The sequence below is a fragment of the Ipomoea nil genome, unplaced genomic scaffold (assembly GCF_001879475.1).
Source record: "Ipomoea nil cultivar Tokyo-kokei standard unplaced genomic scaffold, Asagao_1.1 scaffold3314, whole genome shotgun sequence".
Lineage (NCBI taxonomy): Eukaryota > Viridiplantae > Streptophyta > Magnoliopsida > Solanales > Convolvulaceae > Ipomoea > Ipomoea nil.
This window is the reverse complement of record NW_017619742.1, coordinates 7,235,625-7,254,303: the sequence shown is the minus strand read 5'-3', so window position 1 is coordinate 7,254,303 and position 18,679 is coordinate 7,235,625. Positions and strand designations below refer to the sequence as shown.

The following is an 18,679-nucleotide window of genomic DNA, read 5'->3' as shown; positions in this document are numbered from 1 at the left end:
AAATTATAGTTCAAATCATATTTCGCAATTCCTTAAAGTAGTAAATTTTAATCATCGTATTTGAAAACTATAGAGATGAACAAAATTTATATTTTGGTTATTAATAATGTAAACAATTTTGATATAATTTATACTTTGTTTTTACAATAAATAAATAAAATATCTATAATACTAATCTAGTACCTGGTCACATATATTGGTGTGTGTGCGTGCCTATATATATACACACATATATGATTTACTATTCATAGAAATTTAATTAAAATATAATCAACAATTAAAGTAATTATATAATGATTTTAATAAAATAATATTAAAGAATAGGAAAAAGATATCATAGATAATTAGATATAGGTGTATGATAATAATGATAGAATTATGAAAGTTTTAGAATTAAATAGTAACGGTGTTATAACGGTATAAGGGTATTTTAGTCTAACAAGAATGTAGTAGGGACAATTTTGTCCATTACAATTGAAGTGTACAACATTTAATAAAAAAATGTATACCTTTATTAACATACAAATGTAAGCATTGCCATAAATGTGCCTATAGCTTAATGGGCAAAGCTCTTGATTTCTAACAATAACTTGGTGACCAAGAGTACATTATATATATATATATATATATATATATATATATATATATATATATATATATACATATATTGTTGGGTAATAAGGTGGAAAATCCCAAAATAATAATAATCCTACGGAAAGATTAATATTATATGGGAAAAACAGAAAACTGGGAAGGAAAAGGTAGAATGTTTGGATATAGTTTAGCACGAGTTCGAACACAATGTTCTTTTCCTTAAAACCTTATTTGCTACCTCCCACAAGTGCTAGGAGCGTTGTAGCCTAGGTTTCCCAGGATAAAACGTGCTACGATTCCTTGTTTAAGCACCTAATAAACAAGGAACCCAGCAAACAAAGCAAAGTAGAGAACACTAGTTGGTAAAGAAGAGAGTAGAAGCAGAGTTTTGAGAAGCTGAAAGCTACTGGAATTCCTTTCGTTTTGTTGTACTGTGTTAAAAAGCTACTGCTCTACCTCTCTTTATATAGGGATGTTGGAAGGGATAGCATTCAACATGGCCTTTAATTGGTATTAAACCAATTGTATAACACCTGTAACGGTCACCCACTAAGTAGGATTAAACTCAGAAGTTAAAATTGGAATTAAACAGTATTAATTCCGTAACAGATGAGTTTAATCTGTACAACAGGCTGAACTTTCGGGTTTCAGACCGTTGGGGTGCAGGTTCACACGAGAGCACACGAACCAGGCAACACGAGAGTACATCTCTCGTGCGCGCTGTGGTGCAACCCGAGAGTGCACTACTCTCGTGGTTACAGATGCACGAGAGTTGTGCTCTCGTGTTGCCTCTCTTGCTCCTCTATAGCACGAGAGTAGGTGCTCTCGGTTCGGTTCTGGCCGAACCAAGTGACTATACCAGTTGGAAAATGATACCGAAGTTTGGCATAACTTAGCCCGCAAGGCCAGCCAATTTTCAGACGACATTCGTGCCCGCAGGTGCCGGCGCACGCGAGCTCGGGCTTGAATCAAGCCTTTTCGATCTCCTCTAGTTAGATTTTGATTTGCACTCCCCTCCCCCCCCCCCCCCCCACGCGAGAGAGCCTCTATGCTATACAATTCTACAAGCTTCAAAAGAGCTCATGTATATAAGGGGGGCAAATCTTGTTTCCAAACCAATGTGGGACAAAGTCCACTATTTTCCCTTCATTTCCCAACTCAAATGGGTCTACTTTGAGAATCAATATCTCATTCACCCATTATCCGTTTTGAGCGTACAATATATCAATCTCTTCGTCTCACTACGAAGAACCCGAATCCACTTTGACCCGACCCAAATGGGAAGTAGACCCCACTGATAATTGTACCACAAAATAGCCACTTAATATGCCATTTTAAGCTAATTTTTCCAACATATATATATATATATATATATATATATATATATATATATATATATATATATATATATATATATATATAAACCGATCGGGTTACCTAAACTGAGTACCGATCGGTACTTCGGTTCGGGTAACCCGAACCGAAGTGCCCAGCGCTAGCTTAAATCCCTTTATTCATGCTCAAAATGGGATCTTAAGTTGATAAGGACGAAAATACCCTTACAAATTTCAGATTTCGGCATGTCTTAAAAGGAGGAGTGACCGACATGATAAATTTTGACACTAAAACAATAGTCGTGGATGAAAATTTAAAGGAATTAAACATATGGACCAAAACTATCATTTTGCTAATACTCGTGAGACTAAAATTTGTATTTGCTCATTAATATTTCTACTTAAATATATAAATAATTAAGAGTTAAATTCACTTTTGGTCCTTCATTTATTGCGCATTGGACACAATTTGCCCGTTTTTATTAATTTTGTCACATTTTGTCCAGACTTAATAAAAGTTGGACACTTTTAGTCCACCCTTACTTTTGGCGTTAAACATCTGTGAAATAGAAGGGCAATTTTGTCCTTTCATGTCAATTCTTTATCAGTATTACCCCATATTAGCTGAGTTACAGTATTGTCTTCATCAGTATTTCTTCGTTGAAACAAAACAACAGACACATAAAATGTAGATTCATTCTTCATCTACTCCAAGATCACCAGCAAACCGAGTCCACAAAAATCCTTTGCATTCAGCAGAAATGAAGCATTATATAACATATTGAGCAACATAAATGCATATATCGATGAATTAACAAAGAGACTAGCGATCCAAATTTAAAGAATTTTTTTAAAAATTTTGAATTTATGTTTGGGTTACAGAAGCAATACCTCGACGACGTGTTTGTAGCGCCAGAGCTTCCGGAGCTCCTTTACTACGCGGTTGAGCTCGTATTTGCGGACGGCATGGCCCTCCTCCTTTCACTCCCGTATAGTAATGACTACACTACGCTTAGCGTACACGAGACTTAGAAACCTCCACCCAGAGTGTCTCTGCCGCCCTTACTCGTGGTCGTGGGACTTCCGCTGTCGCCTCCTGCAGCCGTGGGCTTCGTCGCAGCCGCCGAGAAGTGGCGCACGGCGACGACGGATGTCCGAGCCAAACGTAGAAGCATTTTCATCTTTTTTCCATTGCCCTGTTTCTGAGAAGGGCAACACATTTGGGCTTGGATTATGAACACTGAAATGTTCCTGGGCTGTTACCCAATGTTCAAATTCCGACCCCATCGTTGCAATATCCGACCACCTTGAGCAATCCAAACTGATCCATAGGAGTCGGTGGCGTTGAAGTCCGATACGACACTGTCGGAGGACGGTTTAATGGTGGTAAACAGTGAAGCGTCAATTTCGCTAAGTTGAATCGGAGCAAGAACATATATGAGTTATGACTCGATGCCGTAATAGAGTGCTTCGTTGATGAGCTCCTGATTTGAGAACGTCTGGCCGGTGGACGGGAGGCGGTTGGTACGGAGGAGGGAGAGAACGGCGGAGAAGATTGTCGGATCGGCGAGTCCAGTAGTGTGGCCCTTATCGACGATCAACACAGCACCATAGCCATTCTCAACACAATATTTTTCTACAGTATTTATTTTCTTGTTTTTTGCTATAGTTTTCTTGTTTCTAGGATAATTTCATCTCCGTTGGGGAGGTTTATTTTTTGGCACATGTGCTTGCCTTTCAGATCAGGACTGATGAAGAAGACCACTAAAATGACAAAAATGCCCTTTAATTTCACAGAGACTTAACGCCAATTTGAACGATGTACTAAAAGTGTCCAACTTTTATTAAGTCTGGATAAAATGTGGCAAAATTAATAAAAGCGGGCAAAATGTATCCAACGTGCAATAAATGTAGGACCAAAAATGGATTTAACTCAATAATTAAATACTAATGTGGGTAGGGTCTCTATAAAAATAAAAAGTGTGTTAGTATAACATGTTACAGTGATAATTTGTACATTGTGATTTTTATCAATGTTGCAAAAATCGCGCCTAGGCGCTAGGCGCCATTGCGCCGCCGCGAGGAACGGCCTCCGCAGCCTCCTCCGCGGCCGGCCGCCTAGACCGCCTAACCGGCCGGTTCGGCGGGTTTTTTTTTTTTTTTTTTTTGAAAATGTCGGAAAAGTTTCGGAAGGCATAACTTTTGACTCGGTTGTCCAATTTGGACAATTTTTTTTTTCAAATCGCGTATTTTTTCATTAAATAGGTGGTTTGGTCCACTAATTTCTCAAAAAAATGCTTCTTTAGCTCTTAATTTTAGTTTTTTATGTATTTAGATGGTTTAAAAAATCTTTTGAACACTTTTACAACCACTTTCGTAAATAATTTCTAAGAAATAACTATAGAAACCTTATGTTTTATTACTAAATTTTAAAAATTTTAAATTTTAAATTTTATTTTTAATTAAAAAAATAAAAAAATAATAATAAAAAATAAAAATAAAAATCGGCGCCTAGTCGCCGATTAATCGGCGCCTAGGGGGCGCCTAGCGTGTTTTGTAACATTGATTTTTATTATACACTAAAAAAATATTTATAATTATACCCTTCATTTTTTTCCTTTTAAGTTACTAACGCCTTTAAATTAATTTTGAAAGAAAGTTTCTCTTTAATAAGCACTCCGGTGTTTGTTGGTTGACTGTGGAACGTGGATATTCTCCGGACAAATAACAACGCATTAGCCAAAACTTTATACAATTTTTTCTCGTCTTGGGGGATAGGTCGGAAGCAGAGATAAAAACAGACCCCATTAGTAAAAGAACAATACTGTTGTTCACGATTTGAAGAATCGAAAGAAAAGTATTATTGTTTATAATTTACAGATTCGAAAGTATTATGAGGAGGTTTCAATTTGCTTTTTTTTTTATACGAATTGGAGTAGTGATGGAATAGTATTGTTGAATAGGAATATGAATTTTAATATTGTTGTATTGTATTATGAATAGGAATTTTAACGTAGAATTGTAGTACGAATAGGAAAGTAGGAAACAATATATTGTATTAGGAATTGTATTACACTATTTTACCATATTACGCAAACACAAGTATTGTTGTTTATATTTGCAGATTCACAAGTATTATGGGGAGGTTTTGCTTTTTTATACGAATTGGAGTAGTGACGGAATAATAGTGTTGAATAGGAATAGAAATTTTAAACAATATATTTTATTAAGAATTGTATTACACTATTTTACAATATTAAATAAACTTTAATAGTATATGATTATTTTGGGTGGAAAGTTAAAATGAAAGAATTTATTTTTATTAATAGTATAGATAACCAAATATACAATTGGGTCCCTACAAATTAAAAATATTGTGCAGTCGCTCAATTTGCACTTGTTTAGAGTCAGCCCGGAACATATCCATTTTCTCTTCTTTTTTTATTTACTTAAATGAAAAAAAAAAAAAAAAAAAAAAAAAAAAAAAAGGTGCATGTAATGATGTAGTATTACTTCTTAAATAATATAGGCTCTCCCAAATAGGAGGTTACAGGTTCAAACCGTTGTAGGAGCAGTGACTCTTTGTTTTTCAATAAGTTAAAAAAGTATGTATAGATAGATACTACACAATTGTTATGTTGTGGAACCATGATCACCTTACAAGGTGAACACGGTTCTAGGTTCATAATTATAAAACTCTATGTTCATAATTTTTGAATTTCATATTCACAATTATTGAATTCTATATTCACAAGTAGTTGTTTTACGCGTGCTCAGCGCGAATGGCCTAATGCCCAATGATTATTTTTAAATAAGAATTTCAAAGTATATCAATGCAATATTATATCGAAGATGTTCATGCATAGGTAAATAAATATTGGATTTGTTTATTTAAATCGGTAATTTAAAGTATATAAATGCAAGATAATATATGAGAGATTGATTATATTGTCACTAAAATAAATGTTTGCACCTTTGTAATAACGATAGTCTAAATACTTAGTCTAAAAACGATAGTCTAAATAAATACTACTTTTGTTTTAAATTTCTTTAATTTTTCTTAATTCTCTTTTGGGTAACATTGTCATTGTCTTCATCTTCAATACATGTCCCTTTTTTATATATTTTATTTGTAGTGTGTCATATGCAATTGGGTTACTGATAGTAGCATAGATGGATTCATCGTGCAATGAGATTATGGTGTAGGAAGCTTTAGATTTGTCTTGTGTATATGATGAGATCTTAGTTGTACTATTAATTCTTTAACTTACAAGCACCTATTGATATTTGGTAGTGGTAGTTTTTCCCCTACATGTTTCATACGTTGTGAGATGTGTGTCGCAGGTTATCATGTGAAAGTATTGAACAAAATATTAATATTTATTATATTTGTATAAAATACTTGGTAAATACATATATATAACATATTTTGTATTATAACTTTGATATCTACAATCTACAATTTTAATAAGAGCGAATATTGTTAGACCCTTAACTGGAACTAAAAAAATGTCGGTACAACAATATGCTCTACAAGATCATACTTTATGCTCATTTAATTGTACATCACCAAATTAAAATCCTAATATACCCTCATTCTTCTTACTAATAGCAAACTTACAATGTTAAATTTAACAGCTTCTGTCAATTGAAGTTGGCGGTGGCAAATTTGTAGTTTTAATGAAATTGAATGGCAGTAAGGAGAAGCACAACAAGCACAGCAAAATCGACAAAAGGAGGGCCGGGGATCGTCCTCCGCCGGAGTTAGGAGGAGGAAGGAGATCGTGAGAAGCACAACAAGCACAGCAAAATTGAACAAAGCCAAGGCGATCTCAGAGATGGGCTCCATCTCCCGCATCAGCCGCGCCACCTCCTCCGTCACTTTCTCTTTGATCTTCTCCGTTTCGAGCTCCTCAATGCACGATTTGTAGATACTCTTCATGGATTTCAGCCATTCCATATAAGCTCCTTGTTGCCTCAGTACCCTTCCTCTTGCTCCGCTCCTCGCTCCTGCAAACGCTCATCCTGTCTACCCTCTGCCGCAGCCGTAGAGCGAGGAAAGATAATCCACTCTCTCTTCATCTCTTTATCACTGAATTTATCTATGTATATCGCTTAACTTTCAATGTTATGTATTTAGTCGGACTAATTATTTGACCGAAGTTTATGTTAAATTTTATATTATATATTTTTTAATACATTTTAACATATTCGTAGTATATGTTTAACAATTATGTCAACTCTAATTGAGATGGAGTTCGAACCTAAGGGGGGTGTATTCAATCATGACTTTTGTAGAGTTTTAAAGAATTTTAAAATGATAGATTTTAATAAACTTTGATTGACTTTCATAGAGTCGTTCAAAACTTTTTAAAACTTTATAAGACTCTGTAAAAGTTTATATAAAAAACATTCATAGACTTTTATCAACTTTTTATTTTAAAAAGTCTACAAAAGTCATTGAAATTCTAAATTTAATACATCCTTACAAACTTTCAATGATTTTGATTCTTATCATTTACAATTTTCTTACAAAACATTTATAATATATCATAAAATTCTTCTTATTATATAGTTCTTCACCCACATCAACATTCTCAATATTATTATTTTTATCCATAGTATGCTGAGACTTATATGCTAATGATGAGATAACAGTAATCTGAAATGATAGAACTGAATTACAGAGAGAGTCTAACTATACTAAAGTCTACACATTATTCTCCTATCCTGTAGGCTAGACAATTAGACTAAATCTCATCCACTAGAAATACAATCATATAGTATAAGATAAAACAACAATTAATTATATTACTAACACACCCCCTCAAGCACAAGGTTGGAGGGAAACAACATTGAGCTTGTCTCGAAGCAGCTGATAGCGTGGGGCCGGTAGCGGTTTGGTGAAGATATCCGCAAGCTGTTCCTTGGTGGAAACAAAGTTAACTAGGAAATCACCACTTGCAACTTTGTCACGAACGAAGTGGTAGTCGATCTCCACGTGCTTCGTGCGAGCATGAAAAACTGGATTGGCCGCTAGGTAGGTGGCTCCCAGATTGTCACACCATAGCGTTGCAGGAGTACCTGAATGTAACCCAAGCTCACGGAGTAAGGAAATAACCCATGTCACTTCAGCTGAGACATCTGCAAGACCCTTGTATTCAGCTTCTGTCGAGGACCGAGCCACGGTGCGCTGCTTGCGCGAGACCCAAGAGACTAGATTGTCACCTAAGAACACAGCGTAGCCACTGGTAGACTTACGGTCTATTGGGCACCCAGCCCAATCTGAGTCAGAGTAGGCATGTAGATCTGAGGAAGCCGAAGGTGTAAGTCGTAACCCTAGGTCCTGTGTGCCCTTTATGTACCGTAGGACCCGTTTAAGCAAAGTCCAATGTTCAATAGTCGGTGTATGCATAAACTGACACAACTTGTTGACGGAGTAGGCAAGATCTGGACGGGTGATAGTCAAATACTGCAAGGCCCCTACAATCCTGCGGTATTGTGTGGGATTCTCAAACGGATCTGACGAGGGAGCGACCGGTTTCGTGACTGCTGCTGGAGTGGCCAAAGCTTTACAGTCCGTCATTCCGGAGCGTATGAGAATATCCTTCATGTATCTACGTTGAGAAAGAACCAAGGTGTCCCCAACTGGTAGTGTTTCAATACCTAGGAAGAACCGGGGTTGTCCAAGATCTCTAATCTTGAATGTCGCGGAGAGTCGGTGCAGCAATGTGGTGACTAGACCCGTGTCGTTGCCCAGCATGATGATGTCATCTACGTACACTAGGAGAAAGACACGTGACGAACCCGTAGTGTAGTGAAAAAGTGAGACATCTGTTTTAGAGGCTCGAAACCCAGTAGTGATGAGAAAGTCGTGGAGCCGTTTGAACCATGCACGCGGAGCCTGTTTTAACCCGTATAGTGAGCGCTGGAGTCGGCACACATGATCAGGATGCGTTGGATCTTCGTAGCCGGGGGGTTGTTTCATGTATACTGTTTCTGAAAGATGGCCATTGAGGAAGGCATTGTGAACGTCAAGTTGTCGCATAGTCCACCTGTGAGAGAGAGCAAGGGAAAATAATATGCGAACAGTGGTTGGTTTAACCACCGGGCTAAAAGTGTCAAAGATGTCTTCGCCCGCAACTTGATTGAACCCCTTAGCAACAAGACGTGCTTTATAGCGTTCTATCGAGCCATCGGCTTTACGCTTAGTGCGAAAAACCCACTTGCAGCCGATGATGTTCATATCCGGTGTAGCCGGTATGAGCTCCCAGGTGCTATTATGTAGGAGGGCATTGAACTCTTGGTCCATGGCCTCACGCCACTCTGGGTGACCCACAGCTTGTGAGTAACAAGTTGGGTCGGTGGATGCAGTTAGGGCGTAGAACTCTTCGCCCCGGCCTTGTGTTTGGCGCCTCGTGCGCATGACATGTGGTACAATAGCCTGGACCCGCCTTCGAGTGCCTTTGGCCCGCCTAGCCGGTGGTTCTGTCCTGGCATTGGTGGGTGAATTTGGCGGAGCCGCAATAGCTAATGGCCTCGGCTCTTGTGCTAAAGGCAACTCCACAGCAGTGGGCACGGACTGTGAACCCACAACTATTGGCCCGGATCCCCAAGGTGGAGTTGATGGGCTAGCAGCAACCTGTTCATCAGACTGCATAGCAAAGGGAAATATGGATTCGTCAAATCGGACATGCCGACAGATAAAGACTTTTCCCGTAATTGGATCAAGACAACGGTATCCCCTATAGGAAACTGGGTAACCTAAGAAGACACAGGGCATCGACCGGTATTCCATCTTATGCCGATTATAAGGTCGTAGATAGGGATAGCAGCGACACCCGAATACACGAAAGAAAGTGTATGGTGGTTGAGTTTTATATAGTCGATAGTAAGGACTCTGATTGTTTATAGCGGAAGATGGTAGAGAATTAATCAAGTACGTTGCAGTTTCAAACGCACAGTCCCAGTAGATTGAAGGGGTTGAGCTTTCAGCAAGAAGTGCTAAGCCGGTTTCGACGATGTGTCTATTCCGGCGCTCAACTCGCCCGTTTTGCTCATGTGTGTAGGCACATGATTGGCAGTGGATAATCCCGAGAGACTCAAAAACTTTGTGAAGGCGGCGGTATTCACCCCCTAGATCAGACTGGATGACGATGATAGAACGGGAAAATTGACGTTCTACCATCGCCCGGAACACTTCAAAAATTTTATATATATCCGATTTTAGCCTTAACGGATAAAACCAGGAAAAGCGGGAGTGGTCATCCACAAACAGTACAAAGTAGCGGTATCCTGACGCACTAATTACAGGAGACGGACCCCATATGTCCGTATAAATCAAATCCAATATATTATTACTAGTGCTCAAAACTCTATTTAAAGGAAATCGTGAGGATTTTCCTAATTGACACGAAGTACAAACTTTTGACAAACTAGTTTTATTGTTGACCACCGGACAGTGTTTTAGGACTCTTTGCAAGGCTTGATTGTGGGGATGACCAAGGCGTTGGTGCCAGACTTCGGTGGACGCACGCGCAGACAGGAAAGCACAAGGTGATGACTGGGGAACCAATAACTTGTACAGTCCTCCCGAGGTAGACCCTTTAAGAAGAACCACTTGAGTTTTGCAATCCTTCACATAAAACAGATTTTTGTGAAACTCAAAGTAAACATCGTTTTCATTTGTAAAACGATACACGGATAATAACGGTAACGTTAAATTGGGAACACACAGAATATTGGACATTGACAAAGACTTAGAATTAGATGGGATAACCGTGTGTCCAATACGAGAAACGTCCAAACCTGTACCGTTGCCAATTTTTAGAACATCCCCGCCGGTATACGTGTCGGAGTGATTCAACATCTGCTCGTCCGGAGTGGCATGCGATGATGCTCCGGTGTCCGGATACCACACGTCCGCACCATGCACGGTGGACTCGCCGGAAACAGCAACGTTTGCATGACCAGCAGGGCGATCCGCGTAGCGTTTGTAGCAATAAAGCGCAGTGTGGCCGTGCGATCTGCATATTTGGCACCTCGGTCCGCCACCACGGCCCTGCCTTCCGCCACCGCCTCTGCCACCACGGTTCTGCCTCCCTCTCCCGCGGTTGTTATGCGACTGCTCGCCGCCGTTACGTCCACGCCCAGCGTAGAATGCGGCCGGTGCACCGCCTCCTCCAGAAGAGTCACCCACCGCAAAATCATCTTCGTGAATGAACTCCTGGGCTTGGAGAAAGTCGGAGAGCTGCGTCAGAGTCACGGGTGCGCCGGTTGCAGTGAGGGAATTCGCCATGGTTCGGAACTCCGAGCGTAGGCCGCGAAGAACATAGAGAATCTGTTCTTCATTCGACAGAGGCCTGCCAGCAAGCGAGAGGGATTCGGCAATCACCTTGCAACGGCCTAGATAGTCGGCCGGTGAACCTGGGCCTTGACGGAGGGTTTGAAACTGCCCCAGCAAACTTAGGCACCGCGCTCTCATCGTGGAAGCTAGCGTAGACGCAAGGGAATCGCACACCTCACGGGAGGTGTCTCGTCCAACGGCTAGATGCATCACCTCGTCGGAAAGGGACGAGATGATCGTGGATAGGATAGCTTGATCCTGTTGTATCCACGCTTCATAATCAGGGTTCGGGGCGGTGGTTGTCGTGGTCACGGCGGAGTTGCCGGATTCCGGAGCAATGGTGATGGTAGCGGCCGGACATGGCTTGGAGCCATCAACGAAACCGAGTAGTCCCTGCCCACGCAAGAATGGAACCACCTGGGTGCGCCAAAACAAGTAATTCCGCATGGTGAGCCGAGTAGAAACGAAGTGATGCGCCGCCGTGAGAGTATTGACCGACGGCGGAGCACCGGCAGGGACGGTGGTGATGGTCCGTTCTGAGGAGTTAGTCCACATCTCAATTGTCGGGATTGTTTGAAAGAAAACGGGCTAACCTATCGCAACTGATACCAGATGAGATAACAGTAATCTGAAATGATAGAACTGAATTACAGAGAGAGTCTAACTATACTAAAGTCTACACATTATTCTCCTATCCTGTAGGCTAGACAATTAGACTAAATCTCAACCACTAGAAATACAATCATATAGTATAAGATAAAACAACAATTAATTATATTACTAACACTAATTACTTATATATATTATTAATAAACATCAACAAAAAAAAACTATTTCATTAAAAATTCATAACAATATTAGACAACAAAATTTATAATAAAAGACTTATCAAATAAAATATTTAAAAATATAATTACAAGTTGCATAAAATAAAAAAATCTAATATTAATAATATATATATATATATATATATATATATATATATATATATATATATATATATATATATATATATATATATATATATATAATTATCCTTGATATATTGCTAGCTAGGCATCACGCAAAGAACTATTATTTGCAATAGCAATTTGAGACTGCAAACAACAACAAGGTGCTACTGTTTGCAACTCCAAATTGTTGTTGCGAATAGTAATTCGCAATACGTAGTAACTTGTTATTAAAAAAAAGGAAAAAATATATATATATTACGAATATAAACATAAAAATAATAAAATCAAAATATACAAGTATTTATATGAATATTATGAAACATATACTAAAATTTGACGATGAAAAATTTGCTTTGTTCATGTATTTAAGGAGAATTAGAGAAAGTTCGGGATAAAAAATTTATAAAAATAAAAAATAAAAATCAATATAAACAAGTAATAATGAAGTAAAAATAATATTATTTCGAATTTTTAGATGAAGATTATAAAGTTTATGAGAGAGAGAGAGAGAGAGAGAGAGAGAGAGAGAGAGAGAGAGAGAGAGAGAGAGAGAGAAATTGGTAGAGTTTAAAAATATAGGATAATGAAGAAAAAAATAATTTTTATTGAATTTAGATAGGTTTATAGAGTTTAAATAGGGAGAAAAAAATAAAGTTTAAATAGAGAGAGAAAACATTCAAAGTTGTTAGAAAGAAAATTTGAAATCTTGGGGTTGATGGTTGGATTTCAACTATTTATATTTGAGAAGGAAAAGTCTATCAAAGTCTACAAAAGTCTTAAAATTAAAAAGTCTACTAAAGTTCATAACTTTTTGAATACCACGTGACTTTTAAAAAACTCTTTAAAAGTCTTAATCGAATACCACCCGACTTTTAAAGACTCTTTAAAAATCTTGATTGAATACCGCCTGACCTTTAAAGACTCTCTAAAAGTTTGAATTGAATACCTCCAAACTTTTAAAGTTCATAAAAGTCTTTAAAACTCTATGAAAGTCATGATTGAATACACCCCCCTAAGACTTTTCTTATAGAAATTAATGAGTAAGTTAAAAATTATAAATAGTTAACGGAATCTTCCATTACTAAAGTTTATACTAACGGAATTTAAGTTATTTAAGGGGTGAAAATAATATAATAGATGGTAAATAAGGAAAAATTATTTTAAAAAAATATTAAAATCAAAATAATATGAATCATTCATTTTAAGAAACAATACTACATGCATTTTTTTTTTGTTCTAATTAAGGGCCTAACATTATTGACTCTTATTAGAATTGTATATGTAGATGTAAATTACAAAGCTCTATGTTCATAATTATAAAACTCTATGTCCATAATTTTTGAACTTCATATTTACAATTATTGAACTTTATATTCACAATTACAGAACTCTATGTTCATAATTATAGAACTCTATGTTCATAACTCTATGTTTATAATTTTTGAACTATATATTCACAGTTATGTTCCACAGCTTAATTTGCCGATACTATATTGTAACAGGGTCACTAGTACTCCAAAAAAATAAAAAATAAAAAAATAAAATAAAATAACTGGGCTAAACAGATGTTAAGAGTGAGATAACAAGAAGCTTGAGCCAATTGCCATGGAAGCAAGTCTAATAGAGGCATTGAATGGTCTGGTAATTTGTCCTGATCTTAGCAATGTGGGAAATCTTGTGCCACTCCGGGCGGCTCCCTTCGAAACATCTTTCTTCCAGAAGAGGGCAAACAATAATTTCAAACGCCTCTAAATTGTTGAGACATTGCATCGCTTCCACGGAGGGCAGATAAGCAAGATTTGCACATAATGTAAAGCAGACTGATTGAAGAGATGAGAGGCAACGAAGCCAGTCAGGAAGAGTCTCCACCCCAAATTCTCTTATGGACAGATGCTTCAAAGCTGAGAGTTCTTTGAGTTGGTTGGGCAGAGATTTGAGCCTTGCCCATCCATACAGTGTTAGGGAGACTAAAGATGCAAAAGGAGTTGCCCCAGAGGGTGTCGATGGCCATGGGAAAGAATCGAGCTCGCGTGAGAAATGGCCTATCCTTAGTTCCTTGAGGTGAACAAGCTGAGACAGACCCTCGGGGAACAAAGATGGGCACTGACGAATGCACAAGTTCTCGAGTGCTTTGCAGTGTTCCAAACCAGTTGGTAACACAATCAACTTCTCACACACTGAAATATCTAGCTTGCGCAGAGATTGTAGGCCAGTTACATCGGGCAATGCAGCCAGATTCGAGCACTTCCTTATTTCTAGTTCCTCGAGAAGACCCAAACTTCCCAGCCGCTCTGGTAAAGAAGCCAGTTTATCACATCTCACAAAGGATAAGTAACGAAGAGATGTCAGGCCGTTCATTTCTGGTAGACTTGACAGTTCTGGGCACCCCTCGATTTTCAATATTTCCAGGTGAGGAAACGCCTTCATTCGTGAAGCTGGTGGTAATTTTGCTTCAGACCATTGGGTTAGCATTGCCATTCCACTCAAAGTGAGTTCTCTTAGGGATGGGAATAAGGTAACACTACTGCTTTTGCGATCAATATTTGTCTGACAGTAGAACTCCGGGCCGATCTTTTTCACACTGTGCATCCCGGTTATTGAAACAATCCTTAGACTGGGAAGGTGTCCAAGTGTAGGAATTTGTTCACACCAGTTGCAATCCCACAATGTTATCTTCATTAGGTTCTGTAGTTTATTTTCCACAAGCCACGATGGAAACCTTGCACCCTTAAAGCTCTCGATTGTCAAGTCTCTCAAATTGAAGTGCGGCTCAAGGCCCTCTAATACTCCTTCATCAACGAACTCTTTCCTTCTTCGATCCAATGGATGCCAACGGATCTGTAAGGTATGAATATTCTCTTTCTCGTACAACTTTGCTTCTCGTGCTGCATTGTAATTTTTGACATTCTCGACGCTGTAAATGTTTAAGTGACCTTTCAGGTTGGGCAAGCATCCCAGGTCACTAATCTGGCATCGACTGTCAGAACTCACAACAAAGAAAGGTAATGTCTGGAGAGAAACCAACTTCCCTATCCCGAGAAATAAACAAGGCCGCCTGTTGTCACGAATGTCTTCCATATAAAAATGCCTCAAATTAACAAGACGATGAAAATCTCGTGGCAACTCCTCCAAGATATTCAATCGCAGTGTCTGCAAATTGTAAAGCTGCGTGATGGTATTTGGTAATCTCTTGATGGAAGTCTTTGAGATGTCAAGGCATCTTAGATGTTTCAACTTTCCTACCGAACTTGGCAATTCTTTAATTCCAAAACCGTCTAAAATCAAAACGCGAAGATGCTTAGCACTCGTCAAAATGTCTGCATTAAAACCTGCCGTTATATACAGAGTTCTTAGGTTGAGAAGAGGACCCTTTGGAACATTCAATTTAACCCCTTCTCTGCAAATTAGTGATAAATGTACAGTCTCGATATCATCATTCATATCTCTAGGATCCACATTTAAGCAGAAGTGTTTTGATACGTGCAATGCAAGATCATGCACCAGATCGTGCATCTTGCAAGTTCTGACATTACCATATTCATCCTTCTCGACATCTTGGAACAACGAATTTCTCAGCAATATATTGAAAAAGTTATTTCCCACTTCCTCCATCTCTATCTGGTCTTCTTTAGAACCCTTAATCCACCCCTGCGCCATCCAAAGTTGAATCAATTTATCCCTTTCCATTATAAAATCTTTTTGAAAAATTGCGCAATATGCAAAGCATTGCTTCAAGGATAACGAGGGCAAGTGTTTGTAACTCAACATCAATGTTGATAGTACTCCATCCATTCTCTTGGATGAACTCCACATCACGCTGTTCTCTATCATGGACCACTCGCTTTCGCTATTCCTAGAGTACAATAAACCTCCCAATGTCTTTATAGCCAATGGCACACCACGACATCTTTGCAAAATTCTTCTACCAATAGCCCTCAACCCCGGAGTCTCCTCCGCCCCTCCACTCGAAAATGTTATTTGCGTAAACAGTGACCATCCATCCTCATCCGGCAACACTTCCAGCCTGTGGGCTAAAAACGACTGCATTGCTGTAACAACTTCTTCACTCCGAGTGGTTATCATTATCCTGCTCCCTCTAGAACCACCGATTTCCATCAAACACCTCCTCATACTATCCCATTTACACTTATCTTCATTCCAGATATCATCAAGAACCAATAAATACTTCTTCCCGTTCAAATTCTGTTGCAGCTTTTTCACGATCGCCTCCCTGTTCGAGACCTCGAAACTGGTTAGGGTGAGAGACTGCACCATCTCAACCAAGAGCCTATCAACATCAAAATCATCAGATACACAAACCCACATCCTGTGATCGAAATTTCTCACCACAGAATCATTTTTGTAAACAAGTTGAGCTAAGGTTGTTTTTCCCAGCCCAGGCATTCCCACTATGCTAATCACAGCTAAATCTCTTTGATTATCAGAACTGATTAACATGTCTACAATCTTGGCAGCATCACTAGCCCTACCCACAACTTCTGATTCAACAACACAAGGATCAGTTTTCCTCAATAATTGAGCTTCAGAATCCCTACCCAAACCCTCAATTACCCTGAGCCCTATATCATTCGATTCTTTATAAAGCTTCTCAACATTCCTATCAATAATCTTGACCTTTTGAGCGAATTGGACACGAAGTAAAAGTGGGTTAGAAAGAGTGAAGAAATCCCGAACCTTGTTCTCGCTTATGGCTTTGATTCTCAGAATTTCGTAGGCGAACTCATCCAAAACATTATCGGCATCAAATGCGACAGCCGTGAGCTTCTTGAGCCAAAGCCGTACTGCCCTGGAATCTGATTGCTTGTTCTCTGCATCAATCATCAATGCTTGGATCATCTCTAGGTTTTGAGCGAGGTTTTTGAGGCTTTCCTTGAAGCCCCAAAGGGAGCATAGCTCTTCTGCGGCAAGGGAAAATAGCTTGCTCAGAACTCCCTCTGCAACGACGCTTATAAGAACTGCTTCTGCCATCTTCTGTTTTCCTGGTGCATAAAGACTGTAGCAGATATGTATGTAAAGCTGAAGTGAAACAAGTGATCAGAGTATTCAGTGTCCACTAAATTGGCGTTGATAAGAAGTGAAAAGTGAACAGACTGATGGTTCAAAGTCAACTAAGATTGGCGTTGAATCCCACTGAGAGTGAGAACTTAGGACTTAGGGTGATTGGAAACCTTGACCGGTTAAAGACTCTTTGTGCACAAAATTAATAGGTAAGGGGTGAAATTTAAGGATTGCTAAGACAATTTGGAATCATTTACTCGTCGAGAAAAAGGATTTGCACGGATTTTGAAATAGGGATATCTCTGAGCTGGGATACAAAATAAGGAAAGTGTCTTTGATAAAGGCGACATTCAATAACAAGAAAAGTGTCTTCAGCAATGGCGACATTAATTTATACGAAAAAAAAATAAAATATCAACTATATACAATTATACACAACGAAATACAGATATATAGAATTATACACAACAAAATACAGATTCTTTTTTATTTTTTTTATTTCGCAATAAAGGAGCTATAGCCTCAGCTTGTGGGATGGCTGGAAATTAGATTAGGTCAAATTTTGAGAATCTTCACCGCATTGAAATTGGATTAGGTCAAATTTCGCAGCATGGGAATCTTGGCATCATTGTACATACGGGTAGGTGGAGTAAATACAGTATTTACCGTATTTACTCCACTTTTTGCAAAAAATTAATGGAAAAGGTATATCGTCTTTCCCAAAGACGACATTCCGTCTCCCATATATCGTCTTCCAAAAAGACGATATTCCCTCCCCCGTAACCCACCTTACCAATTTCCTGATCTCGAATCCCGGTCTTAATTCTCTCCTCACTGAAAAAATCACCCGACAATTTGTAACTCGTTAAAGACTCCTTGTACACTGAGTATACAAGTAGGGGATGAAATTTAGAGACTAATAAGACAATTTGCAATTTACCTCTTCATATGATGTGATTTACTTCCTTCTACGACTCTTAAGCAGTAGATTAATCTAACATTAGAAAACTTAACGTATACAAGTTAGATTCAGTGTACACTGATTGTTCAAACTTCAAAGTGTCACTGATTGTTCAAAGTCTGTTCAAAGTCAATTAAACTTGGCCTCGAATTTCACTGAGAACGGAGGGTAATTTGGAGATCATGATCGTTTGAAAATTGTTTGTGCATAAAGTATACAAGTGGTGAAAAATTAAAGACTACGGGATGATTCACGATTTATCTCCTCCTGAGAATTGGGGTTTATTGAAGATAAGATCGTTCTCGGGCCTTAAGATTAGTCTAACGCTAGGAAACCTAATATATAAGAAACTATTTTCATATTTTCCTATTCTGTTACTAATTTTAAAGAACACTTTATTCTATTATTGATTTTAAAGAAAATTTTTTATTTGTTTTAGTAGTACTATTGATTTTATTACAATATAGCATTT

General features: G+C 38.4%; 1 protein-coding gene across 2 annotated transcripts; it reads right to left on the bottom strand.

The window, feature by feature from the left end:
• Nucleotides 1-5,268: 5,268 nt before the first annotated feature.
• On the bottom strand, nucleotides 5,269-17,273 carry LOC109169323 (putative disease resistance protein RGA4). Of its 2 annotated transcripts, none has more exons than XM_019318197.1 (2): nucleotides 13,783-17,273; nucleotides 5,269-5,345 (listed from the first exon to the last, which is right to left on the bottom strand). In XM_019318197.1, the coding sequence occupies exon 1, from the start codon at nucleotides 17,214-17,216 to the stop codon at nucleotides 13,845-13,847; it is 3,372 nt and encodes a 1,123-aa protein (XP_019173742.1). In that variant the 5' UTR covers nucleotides 17,217-17,273; the 3' UTR covers nucleotides 5,269-5,345; nucleotides 13,783-13,844. The 2 variants fall into 2 exon arrangements, with proteins under 2 accessions (XP_019173742.1, XP_019173741.1); XM_019318196.1 differs by lacking the exon at nucleotides 5,269-5,345 and adding an exon at nucleotides 5,403-5,451 and having other exon boundaries at nucleotides 13,778-17,273.
• Nucleotides 17,274-18,679: the final 1,406 nt, after the last annotated feature.

Coding starts and splice junctions, on each gene's coding strand:
- LOC109169323 (XM_019318197.1), bottom strand. CDS start 17,216: ATGGCAGAAGCAGTTCTTATAAGCGTCGTTGCAGAGGGAGTTCTGAGC.